Here is a 17,896-nt window from a genome sequence, read left to right on the forward strand (position 1 = left end):
CGCGGTTTGAAATTGCTGGTGTTTCTGACGTCACAAACTACCTTGTAACCAATCAGGTCAACGTGCCGGCGGGCTTTAGCAAATCATTATAGCATACGAGCTAGGGGTGCAACGGATCAAAAAACTCACGGTTCGGATCGTTTCTCGGATCAGAGTCACGGATCGGATCATTTTTCGGATCAAAAAAAAAAAAAAGACAAGACAAATAAACACAAGTTTTGTCTTTTTGTTTATTAACATTTTTAAAATATTAAATTAAAATATATAAAATCAACAGTGGGTGTGCGACGGGTTCATTCCATGAAGCGTGACTATAAACACACTGATAGCGTTTGTGATGGCTTTAGCCCGGTCTGATTGTGCAACGTTGAGCTCCTGTCAGTGAAACACTGAGGTGATGTCGCTTCAAATGCGTGGCCATGCTTGATGTGTTTCCACGGATGTCCCGATACTACTTTTTCACTTCCGATACGATACCGATGCCGCAGCATATCGGCTATTTGCCGATACCGATATCAATCCGATATTTTTATTTTATTCTTGAACTAATACTACTAATAATAAAATATATGGAAGCACTTTGCTCAATTAGCCACATAAAAACATCTCACTCAAATGGAGAACAAATACTTCTCCAGTATATAGTCCACAACAACAGTTGATAATGAAAGACTGTCACCCTTTATTCAAATGACCTTGAGATATGTGACCCTGGACCACAAAATCAGTCTTATGTGTTTTTTTTTTTAAATTGAGATTTATACATCATCTGAAAGCTGAATACATAATCTTTCCATTGATATTAGGTTTGTTAGGATATGACAATATTTGGCCAAGATACAACTATTTGAAAATCTGGAAACTGAGGGTGCAGAAAAATCGAAATATTGAGAAAATTGCCTTTAAAGTTGTCCATTTCTATAGGCGATTGTGCTGCATCCACTCACAAAAATATATTTTTTATATATTTAAGGTGGGAAATTTACTAAATATCTTCATGGATCATGATCTTTACTTAATATCCTGATGATTTTTGGCATAAAAGAAAAATCGATAATTTTTACCCATACAATGTTTTGTTGGCTATTGCCACAAATATACCCGTGCTACTTAAGACTGGTTTTGTGATCCAGGGTCACATATGTTTGGTAATTGTAGGCTACCTGAATGAATTTAAAATTAATTTGCTATATTTCAGATCAATATATTTGTTTCCTTAAAATTTTAATTAACTTTAACGTTATTCTCATCTGAATTATAAATCATTTATTTCTGTATAAAATGATACTACCATTAAAAACACATTTGATTTTCTTTTTTAATCAATGTAGAATGTGTAACTTCAAAATAAACAGATTACTCTGTTTGAGGACAAGAAATGAAAACCAATGCAATATAATGTCCAAAAGATGAGATAATTTTTGCTTTTAAACAGCGTGTGTTTGTGTGTGTGTGTGTGTGTGTGTGTGTGTGTGTGTGTGTGTGTGTGTGTGTGTGTGATTGTTCGATCGCGCCCGTGCCTCTCTCTCTTTCTCTCTCTCTCTCTCTCTCTCTTTCTCTCTCTCTCTCTCTCTCTCTTTTTCTCTCTCTCTCTCTCTCTCTGTCTGACACACACACACACACACATTCCAGCATACATCGCAGCCTGTTCATTTTGCCGCGTTCATATTTTTTACAGTCTATGGTTCACACCATACGCGAATAGAGAGTCAAATTCGCGTCTAGTTCGATGCTTGAACAGCTTGAATCCTTTCGCGCGTCCAAAGCGAATAGGACGCGCCGCGCGCGTATAATGATAAAGCGAGCGTTTGAAGCGAAATAGACGCGTGTTCCAGGGAAGCCAAAATGCTCCCATACAGGGGATTTATATGACGCGGGGCGTTCAAGCTCCTCCGTTCGTCCGCTCGCCATGACCACGCTGTGTGTGGACTGAACATGCGCACAACTTTTTTTTTTTTTCATAAATTTACATTTACATTTACATTTATTCATTTAGCTGACGCTTTTATCCGAAGCGACTTACAATTGCTATATATGTCAGAGGTCGCACGCCTCTGGAGCAACTAGGGGTTAAGTGTCTTGCTCAGGGACACATTGGTGTCTCACAGTGGATTCGAACCCGGGTCTCTCACACCAAAGGCATGTGTCTTATCCATTGCGCCACCACCACCAAATTAATCCGCGGATCACGTGTGTGCCGAACCGAAGATATTGATCCGAACGGATCACGGATCAATGATGATCCGTTGCACCACTAATACGAGCAATGGAGTCTCGAGAAATGCCAGGTTACCCGGTATATTTTTCTGTTGAAATGAAAAATCGGGTAGATTTAGCGACATAGCGTGTGTATGATGTATATTATGATGTTATGATGAACTATATGCCTTTCTCCACTGAAGTTCTGAGTTGTTCAAAGCGTTTCTGATGATTGTTAGAAGGCTGCCAGCCTGATGCACCGAAATGGCGAATGGGAACATGGTTTGTGTAACATTAGCAGCACATTATCAGCTGTTTGATAACATTGTCAAGCAAAAGGCTAATCATATGAATTGCCATTATGTGTCCGACATTGTAAAGAGTGATACCATTGCTTACTGCAGTAAAGGCGGATGTCTTGACATCATCGCTTACAAAAGAAGTCCCAATTCATCGGCTAGGCGCCAACCAATAAAATGACTCCTTTGCGCCCTCCCCCTGCCCCGCCTTTCTCTCTCGCCACCACTGAGTTTGCAAGTGCACAAGCTAGTTTTGCATCTTATATATTGCGAAATGAGTTGCAAAAGTCAAGGTGCGAAGATTTGAAATTGCAGTGACAGATTTGAGAAGTTGTACTGCAAATGTGAACATGCAATATTAATATTATTCTTCGAGGCACCAGTGCCAATGCTCTCAAATGTAAGTCTGGAGCCCTGTGTGTGTGTGTGTGTGTATCCCAACATCATATATGGCCCCTTTAAAAAAAGTTTGGACAACCCTGGCTTAAGTGCAGTTATTTACTTTACATTAGGTATATAGCACTACTTTTTTAATTAGGTAGCTTGTCTATAGTGAATTACTTCACAATACATGTGCATGTCTCTTTGCAAACTACATTTTCATATAGCTGACATCCATGTTTTCAGCAATTCATGAGTAGGTTCAACCACCAGAGAGCAGCTGAAGATCTCAGTTGTTAGTCCAGATTCTCAACCATTAGCTGAGCAGCCACGTTTGTTTAGTTCATTACAGCTAATCATTTACAGAATCTAATGTTCATAAAATATTAACAGTAGAAGGAGGAGCTCATAAGTCTTACAGAAGGATGACAGCAGAAGCATACCTCGCTTTTAGAAAACGTCAAACATGGGTAGATGTCTTCTCTGTAAATGCGCTCGAGGAAGGAGCAGCTTCTTTCCAGGTTCGGCTCCTCTTTCCATGCTTTGAATTCTGTGAAGAGCAGTGAATCCACCTAACAAATGACAAAAACACACATATACTATTTAATATCCACCATTATAACAACTTTTATAGTCCATTTCAGAACACTGGTTGAGGGGAAGATGATCAGCGAACTTTGAAGTAAGTTTCAGACTGTACCTTACACAACTATAGTATATTGTGTAGCTTCAATGTACTATAGTATGTACTGTGCTTGATCTTTCCACAACATTTAACACTACAGAGCATGGAATTAGAGCATCCAATTTAGTAGAATTTTTTTCTGTAGAAATGGGAAATGACTCTTCTTCTGCTGCTCTCAATGTTTGTGGAGTTCCTCAAGGCTCCATTCTAAGTCCCATCTTGTTTTCCCTATATGTGTTAGTTTCTAACAAATAGTTTCTATTTGTCAAAAAACATTATTGATTATCATTGTAATGTTGACGACACACAGCTATATCCTCCTTTGAAGGTTGAAAAAAATATTTTTCTTCAAATTATAACTGAATTATACAGAAAACAAGTGAAGAGTTCTCCTTTTATAATCATTGAAGCTGTCGGTCAGTTCAATATGATACTATAAAAGAACAATGGTACATTTAATAAGAGTAGAATATTTAAATGTTCCCTATAAAAAAAATAGGTTTATTAATGCTAATATTATTAATAAAAGTTAATTTTATCTGCATCTCAATTCAAGCTCAGTGCTTTACTGTCAAATTTCCAATTAACCAACGTTATATTATTAGTAACTGCACTAACTGCATAACAATAGTTTTGATTAAATGGACTATTATGATTACTTTATGAAATCCCCCCCAGCAATACCAAATCAGGAGCTGGCACCACCATCTGTAGAAATTAGTGGCATCGGTGCTACTGCACTCAAATGTTAGTCTGGAGCCCTGCATATGAAAAATGTTTTTTTGAAATTTGATAAAGAAATTAATGTGAATGACTCAATGTAATTAAGCGATTAATTCATAAATTGGACAGTATGTTTGGTTTAGTGTGCAGTCAGAAAGGACATTGGAAATATTCTCATGAGATTCATCTACAGTACATATCAACTAGAAAGATAAAAATACATGTTGATGGTTGTGATTAATAAGACATCGTAGTTGACACGGAACAAACCCCAGGGGTATATGGGAAATGTCTCTGGATACTCACACAAACGTACACAAGCAGATACAAACCTCTTTACACTCACGTACAATGGGCTGCGTTACCGCAACCTCCTGCTGGCTGCCCATCATGGCGCTGCTCGTGCTCTTGTTGCGACCGTGGCCTTTCTTAAAGGGGGCTTTGGGTCCGGGGGGCATTTCCCTACAGGGGGATGTGGGAGAGGTTGACAGGACCAGAGTCTTCAGAGCAGCCACCTCAGCCTGCAGAACGTCGATCTGAACCCAGGAGAAAGAGAAGGTCTTCTCAGATTACAAACTTAAGAGGGGTTTAAGTTCAGGTATTTACAAAATATCACATCTCACAAAAACATGTTTTGCATTTAAAAATGTGATATGCAAGGTAGTGGAATGAAAAAAACATTTTCTTTTAACTCAAGCGCTGTGTTTTTAGAACAGGGTCATGTGCAAGATGCTGAACAAAATGCAAAAAAGAGTGAACTTACAATGTTTTTTTGTGTTGTAGTTCCTCATATTTATCTTTTTTAATTTTTCCATTATTTAACCATTAATAAAATAAAATAGTGTCCTTCCTACCTAGTTTTTCAAAGTGGATTGTTTCCATCTTATTTGATTCACTCATGTCATTTTTGTCATATAAAAAAAAAGTACCTCAGCTTCATTTACCCACCAAAGCATCCTTTCACTCTCATTTGGTACATGACAAACATTCATTTTTAACCCTGCTCAGAGCGTCACACTGAGCAGATCTAGTCATATTTATAACGTTTATAACGTCTATTTCAAACTCAAGTGTTTCCAAATGTGAAGCTGATTTTGCACTTAATCATTGGATATGAGTCATGTTAAATTCACTGTGATAGATTTTTTTAAGTATGCACGTCACCAGATTATGGAAAAATAGACATTACTATAGACCAATGTAATATACAAGATTCTGGGGTTAAATTTACAGCAACAATAACTTTTAAAATATACTGTTACTGTTAAAATTATAACTTTTAAAATCAGAGTGATATTAGGTTTTGGTCATAAGGCCCACCTTTAATGCTAGAGAACATTAGAGATCAATAACTGCAGTTTATGGGGCTATTTACCCGACACCGTTTTCAACTAAAAACATAAAAGTTTTTAGTTGAAACTAAAACTAAAACTAAAAACAAAAGTTTTTCATTTGTTTACACGAAAACGCCGTTTTGGGTGCCTGAAAATGCAAACTTTTGAAAAGGAGTTTCAAAGTGCAAGTTTTTGAAAACAGTCTCCATGTAAACAACAAAACGTCATGCACATGCTAACATATTATAATGTTCAGTCTATAGTGTTTCATCGCCATCTAATGGCCTGGCAGCAGAATACAGCGTTTTTAGTTGTTTTCTCGGATCCGTGTCAATTGGGATCGTTTTGACAATTGTGTTGTCTGTACATGGAAAACTCAAAGGAAACACTTCTCCGTTTTAAGCATATCATTGTCGTGTAAATGTACCCTAAGTTCAGTCATACTGTGAGACATTTCTTGTGACCAATTTGACCGGTTTAGTGAGATGTTGATTAGCTTCGTTTCTTCTCTGAGCTCACTGTATTCTCTCCTTTAGCTCACTGATTTGTAGTCATGTAGAAAGTGCTGTTTTGACATTTAGCCATAACAAAAAACACATGTCAGCATAACTCACCTTTCCCAGCGCCTCCTTCAGCTGTTTCTCCGCAGTGGCCTGCTTCAGGTTTGCCTCGTGCACCATCTTATGAGCCTCCTGTTGAGAATGTCACACATCAGATCGAACTCAAACTCGTCTGTAAAAAACCTCTAACACAACAGACCAGATCAGAGGCACCTCGCAGAGCAGCGCTAGAGGACGAGGACACTCAAGGACTTTGACTAGCAAAAACAAACAAAGGAAAACAGAAAGACATGAAAAAGGAAAAGTATGAGGAAAGTATGAAAAGCAAAACAGAGGAGAGGAAGTGAGACTTCAGAGCGGGTTACCTAATCACTCAGCACATCTGTATTTATATGGTATAAAGACCTACATAATGTAGGCATGTCATATGTTTGACCCTGTCCACTCCACATAATAAGATGAACTTCAGTTAAAGTGTTCGGAGTTGGACACTTGTTCAAATCAGGAAGATTCTCAAATAACTTTAGAAATAAGGCTGGGTATCACAATATACAATGTGTTTTATTCCGATTCACAAGTTTTCAATTCAATGTGATCTCGATTCGATACAAATTAATTTGGAAATATGAAACAAATTCATTTGGAAATATATAGTAGTGTAACGGTACACAGATGTCACGGTTCGGTACGTATCTCGGTTTTGGGGTCATGGTTCAATACGAGTTTGGTAGAATAGGAAAAATGATCACACTTTAGTTTAGGGGTCAAATTCTTACTATTACTACCTTATAACTATGACTTTTGCTTCAATAAACCCCTAATTACTGCTTATTAGTTAGTAAGGTTGTTAAGTTTAGGTATTGGGTAGGATTAAGGGATGTAGGCCTAGAATATGGTCATGCAGGATAAGGCATTAATATGTACTATTAAAAAAATACTAATAAACAGCCTATATCCTAGTAATATGCATGCTAATAAGCAAATAGTTAATAGTGAGAATTAGAACCTAAACTAAAGAGTTACTGGAAAAAGCAACAAATCCACAATGCTAGGTTTAGAAGAGTAGTGCAAATGACAGTTTGTCAAAGTATACTCCTTTGAGTGTAATATCTAGAGGACTTGTTTTCAAGCGCACATGCGCTATTCTTCTTCTGCTTTTTCCTGTTGTGGTGGTTAGCAAATAGCGTTGCATTACCACACGCGCCCCCTTCTGGATTGGAGTGTGGCTCCCCTGTGACTGACTATATTCCCCGAACCGTTACGTCCGTACCGTGACCGTTCGGGACGAATACATGTACCGTTACAACCCTAATTATATATGGGAAATCAATATTTTCAACCCAATCCTATTTAGAAAAATCAATTTTACTCAAAATTATTCCTCGTACATTTATGATAAAAAAAAACATGTTTATACTTGAGTTTGTTTATTCAGCTAAAGCAATGTGAAGTAGTCGTCTAACATCTGCAGTAACATCTCCAGTTTTAATGGCACCCTAAAAGCAAATGATGCAATAAAACATGTTGCAATAGTTTCAGCCAGATAACAGTCTTAATGTCAATTTCTGGGTTTGCTACAAAAGCTTGTCAAGAGCTGAATACTGATAAAAGATTTGATGTGAACTTCTTTACAACCCTGATAGCACACACACGTCACAGAGGTGTATTCAATGGGTGTGTTTTTATGGATGATGTAATTTCCCTGTCAGATGTCACAACTGTCTGGAGATGATGTTTATGACTTATTTTAAGATGTTTATCAGTACACAAATATGGCACCTTTGGCTTCCTTAGTTGGTGACACTTAATATTCAGCAATATTATTGAATTGACTGAGCTGAAACTATAGGATGAGAACTAAACTGAGCTGAACAATGACATCACTGTTTTCTCCAGAGCTGCTTTATAGCTGAATCTAACTCATTTCATATCTTCATGTGACAATCATGTGACTTTTAATAAATATACATTACGAGTAAAAAATGTGGGTATATGGTTTGTGAATCCTGTTCTTTTCAGAGTTTAAAACTCTGATCATGTTCACGAAAGTCTTCATGTGACAATCATGTGACTTTTAATAAATATACATTACCAGTCAAAAATTTGGGGTCAGTAAGATCAATTTGAAAGAAATTAATATGTTTAGTCAGCAAAGATGCATTAAATCGATCAAAAGTGACAGTAAAGATTATTATTTCTAAAAGATTTCTATTTCGAATAAATGCTGTTTTTAACAACTGTTTTAAACATTGATAATGATAAAGGTTTTTTGAGCAGCAAATCAGCATTTTAGAATGATTTCTGAAGGATCATCTATTAACAGAAACTTTTGAACGGTAGTGTATATTTCAGGACATACAGTATAACTGATTATAACTATGAATTGTTAAATAGGTGTCTATTATACCTATTATAGGTGTTTATTTATCATTTTAAAAAAAGACAGTGTGGAAAACATTATTTTATTCTTACTGTTTAACGTCATACATTAAATATGCAATATATCTAGTATATATAGTGTGGACAGAGTCTGATACACAGATGTGCAGTCAATAAGTGTTTAAGGTCTGTCTTGAATCATTTGAGTTGACCCATCATAGTGCTGAATGTTCAGAGTAACTCCAGACGATCAAGTGCTCACAGACACACACAGATCTGCTCCGTCATTTGGCAAACAAACCTCAAAAAGGCTAGCAGTGAGTTCCTCCAGCTCCTGCCCCAGCTGGTCTCTCACTTTAGAAAGCCTCTCACACTCCTCGTCTTTTAACTTAAGATCCTTCAGACACATGCAATGACATGAACAGAACACAACACACAAATGATAAACAGAACAAAAAAACAGGGAATGTATGGCTCAGTCTCTCATCAATGTAAAAGGGTGGATGATTCAGCATACACACGCTACAGTATTCTTAAAAAAAAATTGTATAATTTTTTTTATCTTTGAACAAATATTTTACTGACAGTAGCATATGTAACTGAAATTATTAAAAAACTTTTTTGTTAATTGAAATAAAGCTGAATATATATATTTATTTGAAACTTGATCCTTGGAAACTATCTGAAATAAATTACAAGTTGAAGCACTACAATAAACTAAAACTGAAATAAAACTAAAAATAAATTGAAGTGATATAGAAATATATATAAAAAAAGACAAAAGCACTTAAAAATATAAACAAAATTAAAACTAAAATAACAGAAAATATAAAAATAACAGCTAATTCAAAATACTCTGTACTGACTTCAGAAAGATCCCAGCGTCGGAAACAAGTGAATGGTTTATTTTAATGGCGTACTGGATTGCATCGGCGGATTACATTTTTGTTCTGAGTATTTCATTTTGTAAACGAGGCACAGCAATCTGACAGCAGCTGCATCACAAACAGAAAGGAAATACTTCATAATGCTTTTTTTGTAAATTACAGTTTTATATGTATAATGTTTTCTAAACACTCTCGAGCAATAGAGGTACACAAAGCTGCACTCTTGCAAAAAAAATCCCACTATAATCAATGAAGCTGTCTACACTTTGCAATGAATCTCTTATTGACATTGTTTTTAAACAATAATGAAAGGATTCGTGAACATGCAGAACTCACGCTGAACTCAGCACTTGATACACAGTGATAAGAACAGTAACGATGCCATTGGTCCTCATGTTTTGGAAGTGCATGCAGAGTAGATATGCTTTTCGCTGCACAGGAGACAGCATCTTCTCGACATGTTGACAATAGGGGTGTGCGATACTGACAAAAAATGATATTTCGATATTTTCTGGGATTTTCTCGATAACGATTATTAGACGATATTTTGCTGAGTGTGTTTATTGTGTTGGTACTTTGGCTGGTTTAGGACTGTCGTGGACAGCGGACTCCTAAAGTTTTTGATATTCTTCATACTCTGTGTGGTGATCAGTTCACAGCATATGTTTCAATTGATTTTTACCTAGTATGGGCATGTTTACCTTTATAAAGCCATTTTTAAACCTAATTATATGCATGCATCATCGTTAGTGTCAATTTCATACATTTAATCAAATTCAATTATAAAAATAAGACACAATAGGGCTGTTACCAATCAAATGAAATTAGTATCAACAAAATTCATCTTTGCAATATTGAATACTGATATTTAAAATTATTTAAAACAAGAAAAGATACTTTAATGTGAAATTGAAACCGGCAGTAGGTGGCAGCAAGTCACTGTTAATGAGCGAATCATTGAGATTGAACAGATTCATTCAAACGGCTGATTCATTCAAGGAAAGAAACATTTGACAATTTTAATGTATCCTAGTCATCTGATTCATTCAAAAAGCTGATTCACTCAGTAAGGAAAGACCGCCGTGTGTGGCTTTGTTTTGAACTATTTTCGTTGGCGAAATAGAGCAAAAACAGGCGATATGGTGTCTAAAATGTAAGTCACTTAATATTAACTTCTTGTTTATTAAACTTGTATAAATGTATCATGCTGATATTTGGAGAAAAACTGCACTCTTGTGATATTTATTACTAAATGATATAAATAAAGACTAAATTACACAGTGAAAGCGTGCACTCTAAATGCGCACCCGCACTAGTCTAATCTACAAGACTGCATCACGTAGAGTATGCATGCACTCTCTGGGTGTGTGTGAGGGATAGGCTACACTCAATAATGTCAAATCGCACATCGTTAAAACAACAATTACGATGTTATTGCAGACGATAAATATTGCACACCCCTAATTGACAACATGAACCAAACTCTTCCAGGCCTCAGCTACAGCTACAGTGTTTGAGGGCAGGTCAAACATGCCCACATATAGGTAACTATATTTGGGCATTGTGCAAATTTCGTTACAGGCCTATGAGGAATCCAGCAGGAACAAAGACTGGAATTACTAGCAGCTCAATTTATTGTGCACTTTAATCTGTGAAACTTTGCAGACCTTTTACATTCACGAACAGCTATATTACACGATACTTGAAAGGTAATATTCGTTACTGTTACTGTTAATACTGTTAGTCAATCAGACTCCAGGTTTGAGAGGAAGTAGATTTTTAAAGACTGTGTGAATTACATTGCGTCTTAACCAGACACAACACGTGACACAAGGTACACTATATTGCCAAAAGTTTTGGGGCGCCTGCCTTTACATGCACATGAACTTTAATGGCATCCCATTTTTAATCCGTAGGGTTTAATATGGAGTTGGCCTACCCTTTGCAGCTCTAACAGCTTCAACTCTTCTGGGAACGCTTTACACAAGGTTTAGGAGTGTTTTTATGGGAATTTTTGACCATTCTTCTAGAAGCGCATTTGTGAGGTCAGGCACTGATGTTGGAGGAGAAGGCCTAGCTCACAGTCTCCGCTCTAATTCATTCCAAAGGTGTTCTATCGGGTTGAGTTCAGGACTCTGTGCAGGCCAGTAAAGTTCTTCCACATCAAACTCACTCATCCATGTCTTTAGAGACCTTGCTTTGTGCACTGGTGTGCAGTCATGTTGGAACAGGAAGGGGCCATCGTCAAAATATTCCCTAATCCCTGAGCTAATCTGAAGGCCACACGAAGTTTGGAGGTCTGTAGCTATTGACTCTGCAGAAAGTTGGCGACTTCTGCACACTCTGCACCTCAGCATGCGATGACCCCGCTCTGTGATTTTTTGTGGCCTACCACTTCGTGGCTGAGTTGCTGTTGTTCCCAATTGCTTCCACTTTGTTATAATAACACAAACAGTTCACCGTGGAATATTTAGTAGTGAGGTAATCTCACGAATGGACTTATTGCACAGGTGGCAACCTATCACAGTGCCAGGCTTGAATTCACTGAGCTCCTGAGAGCGACCCATTCTTTGTAGAATCAGTCTGCATGCCTATGTGCTTGATTTTATACAACTGTGGCCATGGAAGTGATTGGAACACCTGAATTCTAAGATTTGGAGGGGTGTCCCAATACTTTTGGCAATATAGTTGATCTCTTCAGAGTATGAATAATTGCTTATGATGTTGGTCATTTGTAGGTAATTTTGCATAATGCATCTGCTAAATTAATAAATTTAAGTGTAGATCAGTGAGTGTGAATGACGTTTGTTAAGTGTCTCACCCGTTGTGCTTTGGTGAGCTCCTCCTTTAGCTTCTCGTAGCCTTTCTCTCTGACCTCCATAACTGACGGACTTCTGAGACGGGACAGACTGTCTGTGCTCAGGCCCAGAACCTCCTCTCCATCAGCCAACAGGACGTTGCCATCCACCACATCCACAGTGGCTGAAGGATCATTTCCACTGTGGAGACAAACATCAATTTGGTTTCAAAACTTTGCATTCGGAAAATAGCGGAATACACAGAGTGAGTTGCTGCGGGAAAGGTACATGATCCAATCTGACCGAAACATGAGCATGCTTTATATTTATAAGCGCTTCAAACAAAAGCATAAGTGTTTAATGCTTCTTGCCCTGTCGTGCTTTGACAGATGTGTGTGCCGTTTAATGCCGTTGGCACGTTTTCCTCAACGCATAACATTTACAGTAAGATTTATGACTGCAAGTCATTATCTTCAAATGCTATTGAAGTTAGAAACGTGTATACCAATGTCGTATGTAACTTTAGAGACGGTCCCTAAATTTGCAAATATCAAGCCAACTTTATGCTAGTATATCACTGTGAAACCCTTAGCGTGAAACTTTGCACGTTATGTTCATATTCTGAGTCCATCTGCTTGCCTGTAGCCTATATAGTATAGCCTACATCCCCAATAAGGTGTGAGTTTGGTTTTTTATATCACTGTATTTAGTCCATTAAGCTACGTTAAGCGTTTTCGGCAGGGGAATCCTGGAGTATGACATATTGAAGGAACCCCCAGTACTGCAGCGCAGCGCTAAGATATAAAGTTTAGGAAACTGAACAATCGAGAGAAATATACAGTATGTGTACTTCAGATTTAACGTTTGATCTGTACAGCAGCATCGGGGAATAACATTATAATCTCGTTCACGGTAGAGAACGCTGCTCACATGTAGGCTACACAGGGAAAGTAACCGTAAAGACATTGAATTAAACATTAACACAGCTTTTGTGTCTTTATCATCTTTCCGCATATATACTGGCCCTGATAGTCATCACACATACACTTACCACTTGCTGCAATTTCCATTTCCGCAAATCCGTTTTAATGAATGAGTGACTATCTACCCATTGCTCTGGTCTTTGTCAACACGCGCTTGTGGTGTGCAAACTAACAGCAGATTGAGATCATGGATACTCTACTGCTATTACTGCAGTTCCCAGATGTGCAAAGTTAAATTTTCTGTCAAATTTTAACTACTGAATTTGTGGAAGCAAATTTGTTAAGCGAAAAAAAAATCGACCGAAAATTGCCTGTCGAATTTAATTGTCGGAATTTGAAAGGTGAATATTGATTATTGAATTTTTAATAATGAAAATGAGTGTGAAATGTTTTGAATTCAGCCCATAAAAATGAAAGCCCTAAAGATAAAATGCATTAAAATGCAAGCACTTTTAATGCAATGCATATTTTTTCAAGTAGTGCAATTCAACAAGCTTTTGTTTTTCATAAAAAAATGTCATACATTTTCTTCCATACACTGGACAAGATGTGAAATAATAGGGCTGGGAGAAATAAATCGATTCACCTAGCTATCACAATTATAATTTTTTTGATTCTAAATCGATTTTTTGATTCCAGAACTGATATTACTTCAAATTCAATTGCTTTATTTTTGTCCTTGCTTGTAGATGAGGTTGACAGAAGTTAGACACTTTCGTTCCAACAGATGATGAAATGTGTCGTTATCTATGAGTGTTGAGTGACGTCATATCCCAGGTGGACGCGTGGAAGAGACGTGAGACTGAAAGCACTGAAAAACCCTTGCACTACTCATACAGTGCCCTCCACAATTATTGAACCCCCTGGTAAATATGATCAAAATTGGCTGTAAAAAATAAATCTGCATCGATTATCCTTGTGATTTTTCATTCAAAAAATGTGCAAAATTCTAACCTTTCATTGAAGTAAAAGAATTGAAAGTGGGGGGAAATCACATTATGAAATAAATGTTTTTCTCCAAAACATGTTGGCCACAATTATTGAAACCCCTAGAATTTTTTACGAGTAAAATATCTCTGAAGTATATTCCCATTAATATTTACCTTTTTTAGTACACCAGGGTGACTAGGAACATGAAACTGTCCAGCTATGACTTCGTGTTTCACAGAAGTTTAAATATGAGGAAACACAAAGGCCAAATCCCCTTAATCATCCATCACAATGAGTAAAACCACAGAATATAGTTCTGATGCGTAGCAAAAGATTGTTGAGCATCACAAACTAGAAAGTGGCTGTAAGACAATAGCTAAAGAATTGAAAATCCCCATTTTGACCATCAGGGCAATAATTAAGAAGTTATAACCAACTAAAGTTGTTGGACTAAAGTCCAACAGGACAAGCGGGCAGCATACTAGAGGCACGCAGCTCGCAAGTGGTTTTCTCTAGAATACACTGTTCTCCCGTTATTGCAGCATTGTATTTTAGTCCAGGTAAGGCCATCTTCGATTCTCTTTTTATTTTTCTCATTTTAACTTAACATAATTCTGTATTTCAGTTAGACGCATTGGCACTTTAGAGAAATAGCCGCGAGTGAAACAAATTTAAATTTTTATAGCAATCGAATTTGCACGTAACTTAAGCCCTTGCTCCTAAGCACTTTCGATTTGACACATTCACGCGTTATTGACTTAATTGGCAGAACGAAACAGCATCTGTAAGAATTGTAAGAATTGATAGATATAAATAGAAGAGCTTCAGATCACTTCATTAGGACAAGCGGGCAGCATACTAGAGGCACGCAGCTCGCAAGTGGTTTTCTCTAGAATACACTGTTCTCCCGTTATTGCAGCATTGTATTTTAGTCCAGGTAAGGCCATCTTCGATTCTCTTTTTATTTTTCTCATTTTAACTTAACATAATTCTGTATTTCAGTTAGACGCATTGGCACTTTAGAGAAATAGCCGCGAGTGAAACAAATTTAAATTTTTATAGCAATCGAATTTGCACGTAACTTAAGCCCTTGCTCCTAAGCACTTTCGATTTGACACATTCACGCGTTATTGACTTAATTGGCAGAACGAAACAGCATCTGTAAGAATTGTAAGAATTGATAGATATAAATAGAAGAGCTTCAGATCACTTCATTAGGACAAGCGGGCAGCATACTAGAGGCACGCAGCTCGCAAGTGGTTTTCTCTAGAATACACTGTTCTCCCGTTATTGCAGCATTGTATTTTAGTCCAGGTAAGGCCATCTTCGATTCTCTTTTTATTTTTCTCATTTTAACTTAACATAATTCTGTATTTCAGTTAGACGCATTGGCACTTTAGAGAAATAGCCGCGAGTGAAACAAATTTAAATTTTTATAGCAATCGAATTTGCACGTAACTTAAGCCCTTGCTCCTAAGCACTTTCGATTTGACACATTCACGCGTTATTGACTTAATTGGCAGAACGAAACAGCTGTACTCACTCAAGCGGTGAGAGCATTATCTGTATATCTGTGTAATTTGCGCGCTGTCGCGGAAGCGCCAGCGGAAGCGTTCAGCCTCCTCGTGTGAAGACCGACTCGGGTAAAGACCAGCGACTCTACCTGCGCGACTCCACCGAGCAAGGACACCAGAAAGGCACTTGCGTATCTCCTCTTCCCCTTTTTTCTTCCCTCTACTTATCTTATTGTTCACCTTCATCAACATGTGCTTTCAATACATTCCTGTTATCTCTCGGCACCGTCCTTTCACCACGCGCAATAGGCAGCGCAATACTGCCAATCTGCGTCCCATCCTCACATCCTCACATACTCCTCTCTCTCTTTCCGTGGGTCTATGGAATTGTCAGTCAGCAGTCAATAAAGCTGACTTCATTCCAGCCTTTGCATCTCATTCTACTCTTAGTATCTTGGGGCTGACTGAGACCTGGATTCGTCCAGAAGACTCAGCAACCCCTGCTGCTCTCTCTAGCAATTTCTCCTTCTCCCACTCCCCTCGCCAGTCTGGGAGAGGTGGGGGTACAGGGCTTCTCGTTTCTAACAATTGCAAATACTCCACGCTCTCTTCTCTATGCAACAACAACTCATTTGAATATCATGCTATTACACTTACAACCCCCATTAAAATCCATATTGTAGTCATTTATCGCCCCCCAGGTCAGCTGGGTAACTTTGTAGATGAGCTGGATGTGCTGCTGTCCACTTTCCCTGAGGACGGCACCCCACTTCTAGTCTTCGGTGACTTCAACATTCATCTCGAAAAGCCACATGCAACAGACTTCACCTCTCTCCTAGCCTCTTTCGATCTCAAACGACTCATCACCACAGCTACTCACAAATCAGGCAACCAACTGGACCTGGTTTACACACGCAACTGCACCACAGAAAACATCCTGGTGACACCTCTCCACGTTTCAGATCATTTCCTCATTACTTTCAGTCTACAACTCTCTACCCCTGCACCCCCACCCCCACCACCAGTCACTTTCAGACGAAACCTGCGCTCACTTTCCCCCTCCCATCTCTCCTCTGCCGTGTCATCCTCTCTTCCCCCACCCTCACAATTCTCATCTCTGGATGTGAATACCGCAACGGACACCTTATGCTCCACTCTAATCTCTTCTCTAGACATTATCTGCCCTCTCTCCTCCAGGCCAGCACGCACTACTCCCTCTAACCCCTGGTTATCTGAGGTTCTTCGGGAACACCGGACCAAACTCAGGGCAGCGGAGAGGAAATGGCACAAATCAAAAGACGCATCTGACCTGAGTATGTATCAATCCCTCCTCTCCTCCTTTTCTGTTGATGTTCATGCTGCAAAATCTTCATACTTCCACAACAAGATCAACAGCTCCTCCAACACACGATTACTCTTCAAGACATTCAACTCTCTCCTCTGTCCACCTCCACCACCTCCCGCCTCCTCCTTAACTGCTGACGATTTTGCGACCTTCTTCACCAACAAAACAACAGCTATCAGCAGTCAGTTCTCAGCTCCACACACACAGGAACCCAGACCGACCCCTTCCACAGCCAATACCCCTCTGTCCTCCTTTTCTTCGCTAACCGAGGAAGAAGTATCTACACTTCTCCTCTCCAGTCACCCTACCACCTGCACGCTTGACCCCATCCCCTCACACCTTCTACAAGCCATCTCTCCCACACTTCTACCATCACTCACACACATCATCAACTCATCCCTCCACACTGGCACCTTCCCTACAGCATTCAAGCAGGCTCGGGTTACTCCACTGCTCAAAAAACCAACGCTAAACACATCATTGGTAGAGAATTACAGACCTATCTCTCTCCTACCATTCATTGCGAAGACACTTGAAAGAGCTGTCTTCAACCAACTAACATCCTTCTTGTCTCTAAACAACCAGCTGGATGTCAACCAATCTGGCTTCAAGAAAGGACATTCAACTGAGACTGCATTACTGTCAGTCACAGAAGCCCTACGGATCGCAAAAGCTGCTTCCAAATCTTCAGTCCTCATTCTCCTGGATCTGTCTGCTGCCTTCGACACGGTGAATCATCAGATCCTTCTGTCCACCCTCTCATCGCTGGGCATCACAGGAACTTCACTCCACTGGTTTGAGTCCTATCTCACAGGTAGGTCCTTCAAGGTCGCATGGAGAGGCGAGGTATCCAGAGCACATTAGCTGACCACAGGGGTT

At 38.7% G+C, this 17,896-nt stretch overlaps 2 protein-coding genes across 5 annotated transcripts in view; one reads left to right on the forward strand and one right to left on the reverse strand.

Annotated features, from left to right (window-relative positions):
* The window catches only part of rab3ip (RAB3A interacting protein (rabin3)), a 50,240-nt gene that overhangs the window by 10,501 nt on the left and 21,843 nt on the right, over window positions 1-17,896 (reverse strand). For 2 of the 4 annotated variants that reach the window (XM_082167949.1, XM_082167950.1), the window contains exons 4-8: window positions 12,269-12,446; window positions 8,862-8,957; window positions 6,236-6,313; window positions 4,620-4,823; window positions 3,323-3,451 (exon numbers count right to left, since the gene is read on the reverse strand). In XM_082167949.1, coding sequence (XP_082024075.1) covers window positions 3,323-3,451; window positions 4,620-4,823; window positions 6,236-6,313; window positions 8,862-8,957; window positions 12,269-12,446 — 685 coding nt within the window. The remainder of the gene's footprint in view (window positions 1-3,322; window positions 3,452-4,619; window positions 4,824-6,235; window positions 6,314-8,861; window positions 8,958-12,268; window positions 12,447-17,896) is intronic. The other 2 variants (XM_082167951.1, XM_082167952.1) reach the window with 2 other exon arrangements.
* Window positions 16,035-17,896, forward strand: part of LOC309497632 (uncharacterized protein) — a 189,176-nt gene continuing 187,314 nt past the window's right edge. Inside the window, exon 1 of the mRNA XM_082167915.1 lies at window positions 16,035-17,831. Coding sequence (XP_082024041.1) covers window positions 16,988-17,831 — 844 coding nt within the window. The 5' untranslated portion in view covers window positions 16,035-16,987. The remainder of the gene's footprint in view (window positions 17,832-17,896) is intronic.

This window comes from Leuciscus leuciscus (genome assembly GCF_965113295.1).
Source record: "Leuciscus leuciscus genome assembly, chromosome: 4".
Lineage (NCBI taxonomy): Eukaryota > Metazoa > Chordata > Actinopteri > Cypriniformes > Leuciscidae > Leuciscus > Leuciscus leuciscus.